Source organism: Corvus cornix, chromosome 10, assembly GCF_000738735.6.
Source record: "Corvus cornix cornix isolate S_Up_H32 chromosome 10, ASM73873v5, whole genome shotgun sequence".
NCBI classification, from domain to species: Eukaryota; Metazoa; Chordata; class Aves; order Passeriformes; family Corvidae; genus Corvus; species Corvus cornix.
The window spans coordinates 16876668-16893802 of NC_046340.1; the positions used below are offsets into that span (position 1 = coordinate 16876668).

A 17135-nucleotide genomic window follows, 5' to 3' on the forward strand; every position below is an offset into this window, starting at 1 on the left:
TGAGAGATAAGAAAGAAAAGAAACTTAGTTTAAGAAATAAGGCTAAAGGAGTGGGCTGCACCTATAGAGCACTGCCTCTTAGCTCTAGCACCCGAGTGAGAAATGTGGATCTGTAAGGTGTTATGTGTATTAAATGCTACTCAAAATCTGTGTTGTCAGACTTAACTATACTGTTAATATCATAGGAATATCTGTTACACTGGGCTGTCTGCGACTGCCGTAATGTTCGTTAGTGGCAGCAAAGAAGAAAGTGATTAGCCAACTAAATTTTAAATTTGGGGGAGGAAATACTTTTTACATGTCTCAGCACATAGAAAAATATAGTACTTTTTTCCTCAGGTGGGCTTCTTTTAATAATAAAACAGGAACATCAGTGAAAGATTAAGTGGGAATTGCTGAAAAAAGGTCAAAGCAGAGGAAACAAGGATAATGCTTTTTATCTTTACAGAGGGTTTTTTGAAAGCGTGCACAGGAATAGCTGTTTTAATAGAGGGAAGCTGTGTAACTTACTGTCTTCAGTGTGTGTTGTGTTCTTTCCAAGGTACAGGGAATCTGTACAAGTTTGCATAATCTTCTTGGCTTCATTTGCAAACCCATCTAGTTTTCTGTAAATCAGAGCCTTGCCAATTCAGCTGCTGCTGAGAATTGCATAAATGCAGGATACCTCTCAATGCCATCTAGATAATTCAGGTGGAAACAATGGGAAACAGAAGCAGATAGAAGTCTTACAGACACATAAAACCCCTCACTCCTTTCCATTTGTTATTTCCTGACTCATAATGCACCAAAATAAAAGGACATTATGTAGTATTTTGGATTTGAGTATTGTGGACCTTAAGGACACCACAGCACTGGCTTCTTCCTGTCTCTGCTAGTTTGAGGAATAGGTGGATAAAGATTAAACAGCATTTTTTTTCATTAAAAAAACAGCAAACACACAGAAAAAAAACCCCAAGTCTGCAGACCCAGCTGCAACTGCCAGTACTGCACATCATAACACACTGACATGCAGGGTTGTGAGAACATTCATCTATTCTTCACAGCAAGAATATATGGATCATGGATATAAAGGGTTATGAATGTCTGAGGCCATAATCCAGCAAAGTATTTTGAATGCCTTCTACTCCAGGGCCTCACCTGCATCTCCTTCTTGGGGTTGTTCCTTTCTTTGATGTAGTTTTCATTCTCTGCCCTGAGACACAAAGAGAAATGTCAAGGAAGAATCCATGTGGTCTGTCTCAGGCAAAGCTGAGACAGCAGCTGTGGCAAACAGTGTTTTTCCTTGGCTTAAACCTGCAAAGTGCTACAGCCAGTGATAGCTGGCTGTGCCACTGAGGAAAATTATGCAGGTCTGGTGTTTCTACAGTACAATTTGTGAAAGAGTAATCAGGCTGGTGCAACTTGCAAAGCTCTGATAAGTTGTTTTAACTTGGGACACATTGGTATTGGTATTAACATGGAGATCTGTGTGAGTTTCCAGTTTAAAAATAGAGCATTTCTTTGCAGGCCCAACTGATAGTTTGTTATGTTTTTCTTGACAACAATATTAGCTGGAGAAATAGCCTGGGAAAATGCCTCAAAATCTTTCCTGGATTATGATTTTTTGCAGCCAGCAAGGATGAGCCTGCCAGACTTCTTTCTACTTAATCTGGATTGCTGTGCTACTTCCCTATTTTTTATTGTACACATGTAGACTATGAAATAGAATAAAAGGGTGATGTAATCTGTGCAGGCTGTCCAGAAAAAAAAAAACCTGGAAGATTAGTTAGGTGAGAAAGTAAGAAGGGAAACAAGAAGATAGAATTGCATATGGGGGCTAAAGGCCAGTCAGGAGGGTATAGAGAACATGAAGGTGATCTACAGAGGGATGAATCCTCCCCTCTAAATGCTGCTGTGTTTTTATGCCTTATCCTGCTCCTACAGCCTCCATTTGTCTGTGCAGCCACCACATTCCTTTGCCACAGGGGAAGATGTTTGGCAAGGTCTAGGTAACAGGAAATTCTTTGTCACCCTTGTCTGCGTTTAAAGTATGCAGGAACTTTTTCTGTAAAAATCCTTTCGGTGGTTCCTGCCACACTGGCAGAATCTGGGTTAAATTTCTCCATGCTAGGACTTCATTATCAATTATCTTAACCAGGAAATTACGACACTTCAGAAAATAAAAATAAAAATAAAAATGCAAACCCACCATTTTTTGCTGCTTTTCAGCAGATAGCAAACATGTAGCACACATGTGTGTGCTTTTATTACATTCACATGCTGCCATGTTTGAGTGCAAGGCATTTCCAGGAAATTAACAACTGCTGGGAAGGACTGTGGATACAAGAGACAGCCCAACTTACAACCCAAACTGGTTGTTAGTCCATGGGAGGTGCTCAGTGCTGAGACTTAGTGTCATAAATTGGAATGAAAAGCACACAGGCTTACGTGTCTGCGTGCAGGAGGTACAGACATTATTGCCGTTTTGTGCAATTAAGGTGTTGACTCCTCCCTCTGCTTCTCCATCAGTGTATGAGCTGCCAGCATTAGGAACACTACAGCTGGCAAAAGGACTGTTAGGAAGGGTTTACTCTGGTTCCATTATATTTGTGAGTCACAACCTATTAACAGTTTGGATTTAATTAAAGAAAAATTCTAAAATCCAAGTTTAAATTGAGTGCAGATTGTGTAGGGATTTGTGCCATTTCAGCTAAGTTGTTTTAAAGATCATTTTACCAACCCACCCAGGTGCATACACAGCTTTGGCCATAGACACATATGGAGTACATACAGCTAAGGCCTGCCTGTTTGACTAAGCCTTAGTCAAACAAACAGTTCCATTAGAGCAAAGTCTCAGTGTTGCAGAATTGAGCTTTAATAGCCATTGCACAATGAAAAGTTCTCTCTTGTGTCAAAGCTGCTGGGTCTTTAGCTGCTGTGACATTTGGTATGAAGGTTTAAAAACCAAACAGCTGCCCACAATGAGCATGGCAATGTTATTTTTCAATTTCTAAAGAAAAGGCTGATGTTCAGAGGTGCTGAGCAGTTCTTTTTGATCTGAGTAGGACACCTGCATACTGTATTAAAGGTGTGAGATGGCAGAAATTCCTTTTTAAACTACTTTAAACCCAGAAAGCCCTGAAATCTGTTTTCCCAGTTTCTCTTTTGCCCATGTCTGTTTTGCCTGTGAATCAATAACGACAACATTTCTCTTTAACATATGTGTCACTGTCAGTTATAGATACATTTCTCAGACAACATGGGGATTTAGCTTTGCTTCTATTTTATTTTCCTGGTTGAGAATTTACAAGAACACAACAGTCCACATAAAAAATGCTTTTTACTCACACCTGTTGTTTAAATTTGCCAGGCACTAAGTTGTGCAGGAACTTGTTAGCTTTCATTACAGCACCTGGAAAAAATGTCGTCATTCTCTAAGTAGAGCACAGCCTACCCTCCAGCACCAGCACACCTTGAGCTTGATTCTCCTATGATGGATGTGTCCTTATCTTGCTTAGCTTCACACTGCAGATTGCTTTTATTGGTGATGAAAGGATGGAAAGAACCTAAGCTGAGTGGCAGACATTGAGATGAGTGTGCAGGTAGTAAAACTGTTCTCTACTGAGTAATGTTAATCACACTGAGGCGTAACTGTAAGGTAAGTGTGATGTACATTGCTACACACCAGAAAGTACAAGCCTCTGAAACAAGGAAACGGTCCTGGTTTCATTCAAGGTAAAAGAAATAAATGATAGTATTTCCAATTCAAGCAGCTGTTGAGTTATTCCAAGTCACAAAAGAGATGAACTGTGTCACACTTAGTGCTTACTGGAGAAGTCACTCATCCCAGGCAGTTGTCTTCCCTCAGCAGCAGTTTTAAAAATTTTCTTAGTTGTTTCCCATAGCCCTGCTTGCAAAGATACAAAACAAATACCTACTTTAGTTTTTGCAAATATCCTATTGCAGTATAAATCTGTGCAAATATCATTAACTTGATTTATCCTGTATGGAAAGGGAATAAAGTAAAATCCCTGCTTACTGATTTCTGTAGCATATAGCAATTGTATACTTAGACATCTTTAGAGAGGCTCTTTTGAAATATGTCTGAGTTTAGGAAGAAAAATATGAAGAAAAGGAATGGACTTTGTAGTATGCATGGACTCACTTCAAAAAGAATATGCAAGCCCAGTGCCAAATGCCTCCACCCAAATACCCGAGACGTTACTAATTTGATAAGAGTCCTTTTCCTGTTTTTTACTAGCCTGTGCAGTTTCTCAAGCTATCTGTACTGTGTTCCCACGAAGAGCAATTTTAGTGGCATGGAACATCTCTGCAAAGCGAAATGAAGGTGTAGTTGCAGCACAGGTAGGTGAAAGCACACGGGAATGGATGGTCAGAGCAGTAAATGTGTGGAAAGTGGGCTGGCAACCAGCCTGCACGTATAGCTGGGTGAGTATTTGGCATAAACTGCAGAGAAGCCTTTTGCTTATGGCAGTAGGTATTAGTAAAAATATATGCTGGGGCTTCAAATAATGTTGAATGGCTTGGAAAAATTGCTAGACTAGGTACTGAGCAGGATCTAGAGTCTTTTCTCTGGAAGAACATGCAAGTACAGTAAATGCAAATCAGGACTGTATTCTTCACACAGGGTACGCCTGAAGATTCACACAGAAAATTCGGAACCACGTTTTCCCTCCCACTGCTGTATCTGTCCAAGCAAATGTGCCTGTTGTCTTTCTTCCTGACTGGTAGACACCTGCTGTGGAGGTGGCACTTGGTGCTGGCACCTGAGGATGGCTGAATGCAGTCGCCTGGCCCACTTCTCTCACCAGTAAGTCAGTGTCAGGCTGTCAGAGTTCTCACAGCCACATCTTTGACTCACAGACTCTGGGACATGTTCATTTCATTAAGCTTTGTATTTTGAGGAGAAAGGGTAGAAAGAGAGGTAGTTACCACCCAGTTGTGAGGAGCTCTCCCTAGAGCAAGCCAGAAAGCTTTTCCCAAGTGCCTGCGCACGTAATTCTATCTTTGGGCATATGAGCCTCACAATACCTTGTGGTTAATATGTTTCATCTTTCTGGTGTTTTACACCTTCCATGGTTTGTTACTTTGTTTTGAACAACATAGTTCAGTCTCAAAAGATACACATAGAAGATTAAAACTCACTGATGCTGTGTGGTCCCTCTGGCACTGTGAGCAGTGGTGATGCACACCATCGTTTTCCATGGTGTCTTGTACCTCTGCCCAGTAAGTGAGAGAAAAGCTGGAGAGGGTAAAAAGGTTACACACAGCAACTGAATTCTAATGATAAATGTGAAGACATTCTCAGGCATGAAATTGTTCAGTCCTCTCTGTGTTGTTTTCCAGAAGAGATTGTTACCTGGAGAAAAACTTCAGGAAAAACAGAAAAAAATTCTGCATGTTTTCTTTTCTTTGGAGGGAGAGTGTGTGTGTGGTGGTTTTCTCTTTTTTACACTGATGTATTTCACAAATGTTCCTTCACCACATACTTTCAGCTGGTGAAAATTATTTTTCTTCTGAGTCCCAAAAAGTTTCAAGTAGACCCTGAATTGAAACTATGAGGAAATCACCACTGCAAAACTGGAATTTTAAAACTAATGTTTTTGCAAAGAAGAAAAATAAATGTGTGTGCCCTTTGGCTGATCTGTAACCACAGCATGGTCTTTTCAGCATTCCTTTTCTTAACATGCAAAATATTTTCCAAACTCCCATCCTGTTTTTTTAGGAACTGTGTCAGACCGCATGCAACTTCTGAAACTAAGGCAGTAACGGTATGGCACTATAAAACTTTCATACTCTATTTTATTGAAAGTATATAATGTCCAGGTGACACATCCTGAGTACACAGGAAAATGGAGTAGATTAAGCAGAGCTGATGATCTCACTGTCTGAAGACCCACTGCTTTTAATCCTACTCTTTCTCTTGGTCCAGACATCTTACACGCTTAAAGATTTGTTCCTGACTAATGTTTCTCAGCTGAGCTGTTGGGAAATTCACCTACCTATGACCTTAGTTTGGAAAAAAACCCAAACCAGCCCAAACAACTCAGGGAAGATTTTAATCTTAAACTCAAGCTGTGAGTATGTCCTTATTTCTGTACCTCTAGGGGGAACGTGCCTGGTTTTATGGCTGGGTCTGACTGTCCTAGCATAGAATGTTACTGGTGCACTTTGGTAGAGCAGCACTGTTACTGCAATGGTACATACATTGAGATCATGCAGCTCTTACCTTACTTGATAAATAATAATACTCTGAGAACTGCTATACTGACCAAGACCAAGCAAAAAAATGTATGTGGGTGAGGAGAACGTAATAACTGAGTTAATTCTGTGACAACCAAGAAAGCTTCCACAGCAGTGGAACCGCTCCTTTTGCTAGCAACTGGTTGAATGGGTGAGGGTTTTTACTGCCATCTACTGTACAAATGCTTCAAGCCAGAGGGAAATAAAAATTCTGTCTCTTGGCTCTCAGATGAAATTGCTTCTGAAAAGCGAGAGAAAGCAGAGCTTGATTTCTCTCTACATCTAATATTCCCTTTATTTACCTTCTTTTCAAATTCAGAAAGAATTTGGGTCTTTTATATCCTTCCTGTGCTGAGAGTAGAATCATCAGGTTTGATCAAGGGAATCATTATCCCTTCAATCTTTGCATTTTCCATCAACATAAATTTTCCACATATCTATGTATATATAGATAATATTTTTATTGCTGTTTTCCTATTTTTCTTCATTTTATCTAGTACAAATATAAATTACAGTCCTTTTTGACAACTTTAGCTCTTGTCTGTTAATTATATTCCATTAGATTCAACATTTTAGATCCAGAAATCTTTACAAAAGTTAGTCTTTAATTATTGAAATCCAGTTGGAATAATGGGAATCCATTGGATTAATGGACCATTTCATTGTTCCACAATAAATCCAAAAAAGAAGACAAAGGAGCTTCCTTATACTACTACTTTCTTCATTTTTAAAAGCCCTTTCCTACACATTCAACCTACAAGCTTCAGTCTGGGTATTTAATAATATGAAAGAGCAGAGATGGGCTCATGATTTCAGGTCTGACCAGCCCTTTATCAGGGGAATACTGATACTAATCACTTGCTTTCTATCTTTCAAACCTTACATGTTTTTTGTTAAAAACATTACCCATTTTTTTCAATGGAAGGGTTACATTTAGGGGCACATCACTGGAGAGTTTGTCAGTGAACTCAAAAAGCAAAGGAGATCATCATAGCAAAAAATAACGTGATCAAAGTCCAGACCCTACAAGCAGGAACAGTCATAATAACATCTGTTAAACATTGCTGAGACATCAGAATCCACAAAAGCATTTGCAGAAATGGAGGAGGACTGATGGAAGTGATGAAGTTGTTTTCAAAATTCCTGATTTTTTTTTTTTACCCCAAGAGTTATGTTTTAGGAAATGTTGATGAAGCCTCACAATTTGCAAATGCCTGATGTTTCCACAAACTGGTGACCATCAGCAGCAGAGTGAGCATATTGCACCTTTTGCTGGTGGGCTACACCATGGCAGAACAGCACAAAAGCTGCTGCCCACCTTCCTGTGGTTCCCCGGCTCACATCATCACAGTGTTATGAAAAAGCCAGTGAATGCTGTAGCATACAACTGAAGAGCAAGGTAACTGGGAGGATACATCAGCACTTTGTTTGAAGATCTTGTATTATTGAGCACTTGGTGTTTGCCTTAAAGGCTCTAAAACCTTAAGGGATTCTTGATGGTGAAACTCCAAAGCTGGGCCCAAGTGGAGGTGAGTGAGCACAGCCCTGACCCATTGTGTCACACCATTCTTTAGCGTCTGAATAAGGCATATCTCAGCACAAATCCAGCAAGTATAGCCTGGCAAGGACGCAGAGCAGGGGAAAAGTCAGCTGGTTTAGTGTTAAACCAACCACGTGGAGTTTTTACGACCATGCCAAGGGGATCTCCAGATTGACTTTTCTGGCTGTATTACATAAAGAAGATGGATTACAGGTGAGACTCTGTGCCTATACTTCTGAGTCACTGATGGACAAGAATAGAAGAAAAACATTGTCTTTTTTGTTAAATTAGAATTGGATCAGCCTCATTTTCTATTGCTATCAGTAGAAAAAGAGTAGAAAATCCTCAAAACACTGTAAGCCTGATACCTCAACTCAAAGTTAGCAAACCCAGCAGTTTAAAGGAAGATAAAACAGATGACAGCAGGCCAAGTTGTGCTACTGGACTTAGCACAAAGCTCTCCATTAAGGCAACCAGATTAAAATGGCAAGCTCTGTTTCTGGCCCATTCAAAAGTGTGATGTCAAAGAGTGTTTTTGTGAGCAGGTTAATGTAAGAATGCAGAGAATCCTGCTGCAAAAAGCTTCCAGAGACAGTCTAACACAGTGAAAATGAGTTACAAGAAAGTAAATATATCATCTTGTACCAGTTGGGTATGAAGTTGTACTGTGATAAGCAATGGAGTTTTATTGGGAAACTACTAATGAGCAATAAATGCCTGCAGTGAAAAGGGTAACATCTGGTCTGCAGTTGATTTCACACATGAAAGCTATTTGGCCTGACTTTCTGTCAAATCCTGCAATTTTTGAGATCATCGGACATGAAGAAGATTGAAATCCCTAGGTTAGCATCTCAAAACAGTAAGCCATACTTGTAAGCAGAAGTGGGGAGTCTGTCCTTTTAGAACTCTGCATATGCCAGCTGTGCCATCCACACTGCTCCAGGCTGAAACCTGACACTATAGCCAGCGCTGGAAGATTCAGCTTTTGTAAGTAATTCCTGACAAACCTAGATCAAATGTACTCATCTTGCAGTTAAAAGGTTTTATCTGGGTGTTACCCTAGCTTGCTGTACTTCTGCCCTGCCATATGTTTAACAGCAGGCGTTTTTCATTTGATTCTGCAAACATTTGCTGGGGAGTGCAGAGTTAAGAAATTATTTTGTGGCTTGAAGTATTCTTCACCTTCTCTATCTTTTTCGTATACATCAGTGCAATGAAAGTGTTGGTTAAAACCAGGTTATTTTGTCAGAGCCACATTGGTGCTGGTAGGAGTTACAAACTCCAGCAGGAAGAAGAGTGAGTGGTGCTGAGCCTGCTGGGGGCTCTGGGCATTCCAGTTACCCAGCAGAGAGGCATTATGCTTCAAAAACCTTTATTTTCAAAGAGTAAGACTTTGGGGACAATTCACAGGGATTTGGCTCATTTTGCCAAATACCACCTGTAACTGCACATGGACACAGCTGGTGGCTTTTAGTGGTTAACTAAAGGAGCCAGCTCTAAGTCCCCTGTACTTGACACTGGTGAGGTCACCTCTCAAGTGCTGTGTGCAGTTCATGTGACCCTTCATGACGAGGACACTGAGGTGCTGCAGTGGGTCCAGAGAAGAACAATGGAGATGGGGAAGGGTCTGGAGCACAAGTCTGATGAGGAACAGGTGAGGGAGCTGGGGGTGTTTAGCCTGGAGAAAAGGAGCTTTCTAGGGAGACCTTATTGCCTTCTAGAACTCCCTACACCAAGAGGGTGTAGTCAGATGGGGGTCGGGATTTGTTCCCACGCAACAAGTTACAGGATGAGAGGACATAGTCTTAAGCTACGCCAGGGGAGGTTTAGGATGGACACTAGGAGGAATTTCTTCACTGAAAGGGTGGCATAGGAGTGGGCTGACCAGGAAGGTGTTGGAGTCACCGACCCTGGAGGTGTTCAGGGAAAGACTGGACGTTGCACTTGGTGCCATGGTTTGGTTGATAAGGTGGTGTTCGGTCACAGGCTGGACTCACTGATCTCAGAGGTCTTTTCCAACCTAATTGTTCCTGTGATTCTGTTCATCGCCCTGGCCGGCCAGTCGTGCCGAGTCCCGGGGAGGCGGCCCGAGTGCCGGGTGTCCCGCTCACGGAGCGAGCCCGTTTGCAGCCCGCGACGAAGGCGGCCGAGCTGCGCTGCGCTGCCCTGCGCTGCCTGCCCTGCGCTGCCCTGCCCTGCGCTGCGCTGCCCTGCCCTGCGCTGCCCTGCCCTGCGCTGCGCTGCCCTGCCCGCTGCGCTGCCCTGCCCTGCGCTGCGCTGCCCTGCGCTGCGCTGCCCTGCGCTGCGCTGCCCTGCCCTGCGCTGCGCTGCGCTGCCCTGCCCTGCGCTGCGCTGCGCTGCCCTGCGCTGCCCTGCGCTGCGCTGCCCTGCCCTGCGCTGCGCTGCGCTGCCCTGCGCTGCGCTGCCCTGCGCTGCGCTGCCCTGCGCTGCGCTGCCCTGCGCTGCGCTGCCCTGCCTGCGCTGCGCTGCCTGCGCTGCCCTGCGCTGCGCTGCCCTGCCCTGCCCTGCGCTGCCGCCTGCCCTGCGCTGCGCTGCCCTGCGCTGCCCTGCCCTGCGCTGCCCTGCCCTGCCCTGTGCTGCCCTGCGCTGCCCGCTGCGAGCCCTGCCTAAGCCCATCCCGCCGCCGCGGCCGCGCTGCTCCGTGAGGCGGCGGCGCTCGATGCGCTCGGGGCTCGGCCCGGCGAGGCGGTGCCTGTGGCCCGGCGGTGCCATGTCCGCCCCGGCCATGTCGGGCCTGGCGCGGGCCCTGCGGCGGGCGGCGGCTCCCGGGCGGGTCCCCGCGCCCCGCAGAGGGGGCGGCGGGGCCGGGGCGCGGCCCTGGGGCTGGGGGCTGGCGCTGGGGCTGGCGCTTGGGGTCCGGGCGGCGCCGGCGGGAGGCGAGTCTGAGAGCGGGCGGGAGGAGAAGCCGCCGCTGCCGCGGGGCTTCGGCGCGGCCGTGGAGAGGAGCAGGGACCTGGTGCGGAGGATCAAGGTGCTGAGCGGGGGGACCGCTGGAGGCTCCCGGTGCTGGCGCGGCTTAGGCCAGCTTGATACAGGGGTCTGTGGAAGTGTGGCACAGTATGGGGTATCTGAGAACAAGGTGGGTCTTAAAGGCTGTAGGAAGGAGAGGTAAGAGACATACGAGGAGCAGCCGAGGGCACTTTTTTCAGCCTGGAGGAGAGGAGACCTCACTGCGGGCTGCAGCTTTCTCATGAGGGGAAGCGCAGGGGCAGGGACTGATCTCTGCTCTCTGTGACGAGCGAATGCCAGGAAATTATGTCTGGAGACGTTTAGGTGGATATTAGGAGAAGTTTTTTACTTAGAGGGTGGTCAGGCACTGAACAGGCTCCCCAGGGAAGTGGTCACGGCTCCAAGCCTGGCAGAGCTCAAGGAGCGTTTGGGCAACGCTCTCAGGCACAGGGTGGGATTCTTGGAGTTCTCCTGTGCAGGGCCAGGAGTTGGCCTCGATGATCCTTGGGGTTTCTTCCGACTCAGGCTATTGATATTCTGTGATTCTGTTTAAAAAACACGTTGTAGTTAGTTTGAAAATGCAGCTGAAGCTTCTATGAAATCTTGCCTGTCACTAGGTGATGCAGTTTGCCGGTTGCATATTAACTCGGTCGTGTTTTGTTTCTTTTGAATGTCCTGTTCAATTTAGTTAAATCCTGTTAATTTAGTTGCATTATTAAAGCAAAAATATTACATTGCTATTCTCGTTAGGTATGTTTTTCCCAATGGCTGAGTTAAAATGTCAGCTTTGCAAAAGCAGTTTGTACTAGTTCAGCCAAACGGGTACATAACAAAATTTCAACTATAATTAGACAACAATACACAGGTTTATTTGTAGTTTTTTTGTAGCTTTTGCAGTTCAAGGGTTTGGGAGGAGGTGTTTGTTAACTGTAAAGATCCTTCTAAATGTGTTCTGTCTGTTTTTTTGGCAGGATGAAGCAGGAATCCCAGGTATATTAGTTGGAGTTTCTGTAGATGGAAAGGAAGTCTGGTCAGAAGGTTAGTATGTAGGAGTAGTAGTTGTGCATGCTGTCAAGCACTGATCAACATTTGAAAAAGGAACAATTCAGACAAGCTAATCAGGCTGGGATTTCATCTATGTTCCATCTCCGGACAGTAGGCAGAAACAGGTGCCTGGGGAGTATCAAATAACACCTTCCTTGGTAAACTTCAGTCATTTCCCGGAAGTAATAATTTGTTAAGTTCCAGAATATGCTAGTATGTCTCAACAGTTAGATTGGAGAAGCTTTCTTCCATTAATTTTTCAGATTAGCCTTTGAATGTATTCTGGGCATAGAGCGGTACAGTGGTCTGGTAGCACTGTATGTAGCAGGTAAAGAACTGTTCTCCCCACAGGAACTTCCTTAATAGTCAAAGGAATAATGGCTCACATTTGGTGACCTGTCTCCTGTTTGTGGGCAGAGGTGTCGTTTTACTGGGAAGGTACTGGGATTTGATAGGTGCTATCCTTTCAGAAATTGCAATGGATTTTTCTGGTTACACAGTTTAGTTTTAAGTAGAGTCTGTTAGTACTTCTCCTGTCATGTAGACATTTGATGTTTAAAAAAACATCAAAATCTGTATCTGTTCTCAGAAATATTTTCATGAGTTTCAAAAAATCCAGTGTGTTTTGGGTTTTTTGGACAATGAAAATGGTAGTAGTAAATGGCAACATCTTTCATTTATGTTTTATAGAATTTGAAGAAAAAAAATCTTAGTAAGTAAGATTGTAATTTTCTTTCGATAGTCTGCTGTTGCATTAATTTTTACATATGTATAAAGCTGATTATGGGTTTTAATTGCTCTTTCACCATGACAGAAGTGAGCTGGAGAGACTCTGATACCTTTTATAATGTGGCCTAAAAAGAAAATTGTGCTAAAACTTCATCACAGACTTTCTCAAATCAGATAGCTTTTCTGGTCTCAAATTATCTAGCAATGAAAAAGGAAGTTTTTATAGGACTTCTGCAGAATCCCCTCCTTGACAAGCAGGAGAGTGCCTGAAGGATCAAGTGCCAGTGGTTTATCAGCAGGACTGCCAGATCCACTACATGTGGGAGCATAAGCCATGGCAGAGCTTTCTGCTCCCTGCTGCACATGGATATAGAGAACAACAGGGCCTTGATAAGGCACCTGGGAGTGGTAACATTGCTCTAGCAGAGTTCTGGGTTGTTTGGGTCTCATCTTCCCTTCTTCATGGGGGGCAAAATAGGAACAGGTGTAAGTTGCATGTATTCAGTGACCACAGTACTAAAGCTGCTTTCTTGCTGATGGGAGCAGGTGTGAGGTTTGGAAGGTTTTCACTGGGGGAACAGCATCTGCATTCACAAGCACCATGCACTTGAGTAGCATCTAAGTAAGAGAAAGGGTCTTGGGCAACTGGCATGTCATCTGTTTTATTTCTTGTATTTTGTCAAGGTTTGGGTTTTTTTTTGCCTGAGCAGTTCATTGTTAGAATGCAGTTTTATATATACAGAGGTGCGTGCATTGCTTGCAGGCCTTTCTTATGCTGAAAACTGCAAATATGTCATTGCTGCATTTTCTTGCTTTTATGCTGCAACATCACCTGCACTTTCTTCAAACCTGGCTCAAACTGGGGACTAGTTTGGCAGCTTGATAATGCCTTATTAATTCCAGTTATTGCTACCAGACTTGTGGGTTGGTTACATAGGAAAACACTGTTACAGAGACTGTTAAAGCTGCATTTTAATTGAAGTCTTGCTGATTGATGTTGAAACATTGTGTGTAACACCTCTGTTTTGTGAAACCTTACAGATCAGGTAATTGCTATGAATTTGTGAGTGATTTCCTCTCTCAATTTCTGTATTGATAAAATAAGAGCCTTTACTGCTTCAGCCATTAATTCAGAACAATAAAAGGAGTGTTTATGACTGTTGGTCAGTTATTTTATAGTCTAGATTTTGGTCTCTTCGGGTTTTCTACACTGAATATTTGACCTCAGGAGTATAAATTTTGGCTTAATCTTCAATCTCATTTATCATTATGTTTGTTGTAGTCTTAATCAGCAACTTGGGATGCCATTGGCTAATCCAGTGGGCTCTGATTAACTGCTACTACTACAGTATGTAGTATGTTATTAACTGAATTGAAGCAGAGGCTGGGATAGTCCAATACTTCATATCCCAGTTTAGCTGGAGGAAAAATATTTTAAAGGGCCAGTAAATCTAATTTATTGCAAATAATTAATTCAGCATGTCTCTGTGCAAAGTACTTACCAGAGTGCTTTTATTTTCCTTGAAGGCTTGGGCTATGCTGACGTAGAGAACCGCGTGGTGTGTAAGCCAGAGACCATCATGCGCATCGCCAGTATCAGCAAGTGTCTGACAATGATGGCTGTTGCTAAATTGTGGGAAGAGGGGAAACTGGATTTAGATGCTCCAGTGCAGAAATATGTCCCTGAATTTCCAGAAAAAGTCTACGAGGGTGAAAAGGTATGTAGTTTTTTATTGGTAAGAGTTTTTTTGAATTTTTGTTCCTGTCACTACGTAGCTATTTGTGTACAGGTGCCTGATCTGGACCTATTCCTATAAAACACTCAAAATAATTTAGACAAGTACTGATGTTTCCTGGTCAAAAAAAGCAAATTTGGATCTTCAGTTTTATGTTGAGTGTGTAGTGTCTGCATATATACTCTTTTTTTTGACTGCATTTAATATGTGATATTTAAAAGATCTTACACCTTTGTCTCTTCTTTGTCATGGTGAATTTTACTTTTTTGGTGATTTAATGTTCGTCTTTTAATGAAGAGAGCTCACATTATTCTGTCTACCTAGGTCACTATTACCACAAGACTGCTAGTTTCACACTTGAGTGGGATTCGTCACTATGAAAAAGATATTACAAAAGTAAAAGAAGAAAAGGAAAAGGCAAACAGAGCACTTAAGCTAACAAAATCCCATCAGGATAAAGAACAAAAAGAAAAAGAAGGTAAAGGGATGGAAAAAACTGATTGTGTCAAACAGAAGAAAGAACATGATGGTGAGACAAAAAGCCGAAATTCAAAGCCTGGCAGGAAAGACAAGGAGTTTGAACAGGAAGAGTACTATTTGAAGGAAAAATTTGAAAGTGTGATTGAATCACTGAAGATATTTAAAAATGATCCTTTGTTCTTTAAACCAGGTGAGTTTCTATTAATGTAGACCAAAATGTGTTCTTCTGGTGAGAATTTTGTTTCAAATAGTTTGACAATAAAGAGGATAGTAGAGTCCAGTAAAGAGTGTTTGTGTGAAGGTTTTGGTTTGTTCTGCTTCCCTTCCCTTTTTTTTTCTTCATGTGCCCCATTAAAAGCTCAGCAGAGAAGCACTTGGTCTGTTCTGCACAAACCATCTGGTCATGTAATATATATGTATAAGACTTTTCTCCCAGAAGCAGTAAGTGCTCTGAAACATACTAGTTACTGGATTTATAAATGCTAAAGCAGAATATAATTCTGGTAAGAAATTTGTATCTACAAAGTATTTTGTAAGCAGATACCAACTTGCTGTAGTCATGTTCTGGGCCTTCTAGATAAGAGCCAGAAATAAAAAAATTGACTGAGGCACTAAATCAGACCTAAAAAAAAAAAGTCTACAGAAAAAACATACAATCACAGAATTACTGAAGTAATTTATTTTTGGGATTATTTAAATTAAGTTTAGAGAGGACTTTGAGGAACTTCAGGTGTAAGTTTTAGATGAGTTAGGTTAAGGTAAATTATATACATTGCTGATAAACAATAATGTGCATTTAAGGGGAGAGGGATAGGAAGAGGGAGAAGTTAAACACTGTCTTGGAGAGCTCTAGGAACCACTTCAAGTAAGAGATCTGTCTCAACTGTAGGCACTTCAGCAGCTGCTCAATATGTAGATGTTTCATAGAAGGCATTAGCACAAGGATGAGATTTTTAAAAAATGAAACTTTGTTTTGTAAATAAATTCTATTGTCTTAAATTATATGCATGTTTGTGTTCATATAATCTTTGGGATATTCTAGAACTGGAAACACTGTGCTAAAAGTGATGAATACCATTGAAAAACGTGAGTACTGCTGTTGTCTTCCCTTCTCCAGGGTATAGACACACAAACAGGTCACAGTAGCTGAGCGTCTTTTAAGCACTAAAACACAAGTCTTTTATGGCTTATGTCAGCTTTCCAAATCCAGACATCCTTGTGAGACCTGGTGTGGTAAATCTTGTGGAAAGTATGTTAAATGTCATCGTTGATATCTTGGCATGAAACCTGACTGTGCATACAGATCCCTGGAAGGTTTTAGTGCTGTTCTCATAGCAGGATCTGTGTCTGCTGCAGTACAGAATTTCCTAGGCCTAGGATGAACAATGGTTGATTATTCATTGCTATATGCAGTTTTATTTGCAGTATGATTCTATTTAAGCATCATGCACCTAATGTGTGTTTTTTTCCCTTTCTCATTGTGTTTCTTCAAGGTAGTCAGTTCTTGTACTCAACGTATGGCTTTACTCTCTTAAGTGCTGTTGTGGAAAGAGCTTCAGGACAAAAATTTACAGACTATATGCTGAAAATGTTTCGTGATTTGGATATGCTGTCAACTGTCCTAGATGACAATGAAGCAATGATATATAACAGAGCAAGGTAAACAAGGGTGGAACTCTTAATTTTTCCACAACAACTGTTGCCCTTTCTATATTAATTAAGTCAGCTGAATTAAGAATGTGTGATTTTTTTTTTTTCCCAGGCATTTGAATGAAGTGTTGTATGTTACCCCAACATTAGTCATGTAGCTGGTTGCAATGCCATGGTATTGGTTCTGTAATTAGCACGTAAAATTACAGAATAAGAAATAAGTATTTTCCATTCTAAGTTTGAATATGGGGGGTGAGGGGAGTAATAAGGGTGACTTTGAAGTTTACATTTACTTTGGGTACAAGTAAGCACGTAAATGCAAATAAAGTAAAACAAGGAGTATTAGGAGATTATATTGGAATGTATGGTTTGCTTAATATACTGGCATTTAAAGAGTTCCATGGAATTGTAATAGTCTCACAATAACACGAGGTTTTCATAAATCAAATTGCAGTATGAATCTTGGCCAGAATTAAAATTCTGTTTAACACAGAACATCCTTTACCAATTGATTTTTAAAAATAATTTAACATAGAAAAGAAAAAAGTACACCCCCCTCCCCCAAAACTCCTACAAAAACAAAACAAGGCACCCACACAACAACAAACCCAGAAAAATTTATGTAACTGGATAATCCATTCCAATACAGTGGATCAAGCTAGGGTTTCTTGTCTGGCTCTCTCTTATTTTATTGACCTTCCTGTCTGGGCTTTGCAATTGGTTATTGACTCCCATGTTAAATT

At 42.1% G+C, this 17135-nt stretch overlaps 1 protein-coding gene across 5 annotated transcripts in view; it reads left to right on the top strand.

Annotated features, from left to right (window-relative positions):
* LACTB (lactamase beta) overlaps nt 1-17135 on the top strand; it is a 24722-nt gene continuing 7587 nt past the window's right edge. For 3 of the 5 annotated variants that reach the window (XR_005602800.1, XR_005602801.1, XM_010391206.4), the window contains exons 1-5: nt 10530-10775; nt 11725-11791; nt 14054-14244; nt 14587-14932; nt 16236-16401. Coding sequence is in view for 1 of the 5 variants with exons in the window: in XM_010391206.4 (XP_010389508.2) it covers nt 10530-10775; nt 11725-11791; nt 14054-14244; nt 14587-14932; nt 16236-16401 (1016 nt within the window). In the remaining 4 variants the exon portion in view is untranslated. The other 2 variants (XR_005602802.1, XR_005602803.1) reach the window with 2 other exon arrangements.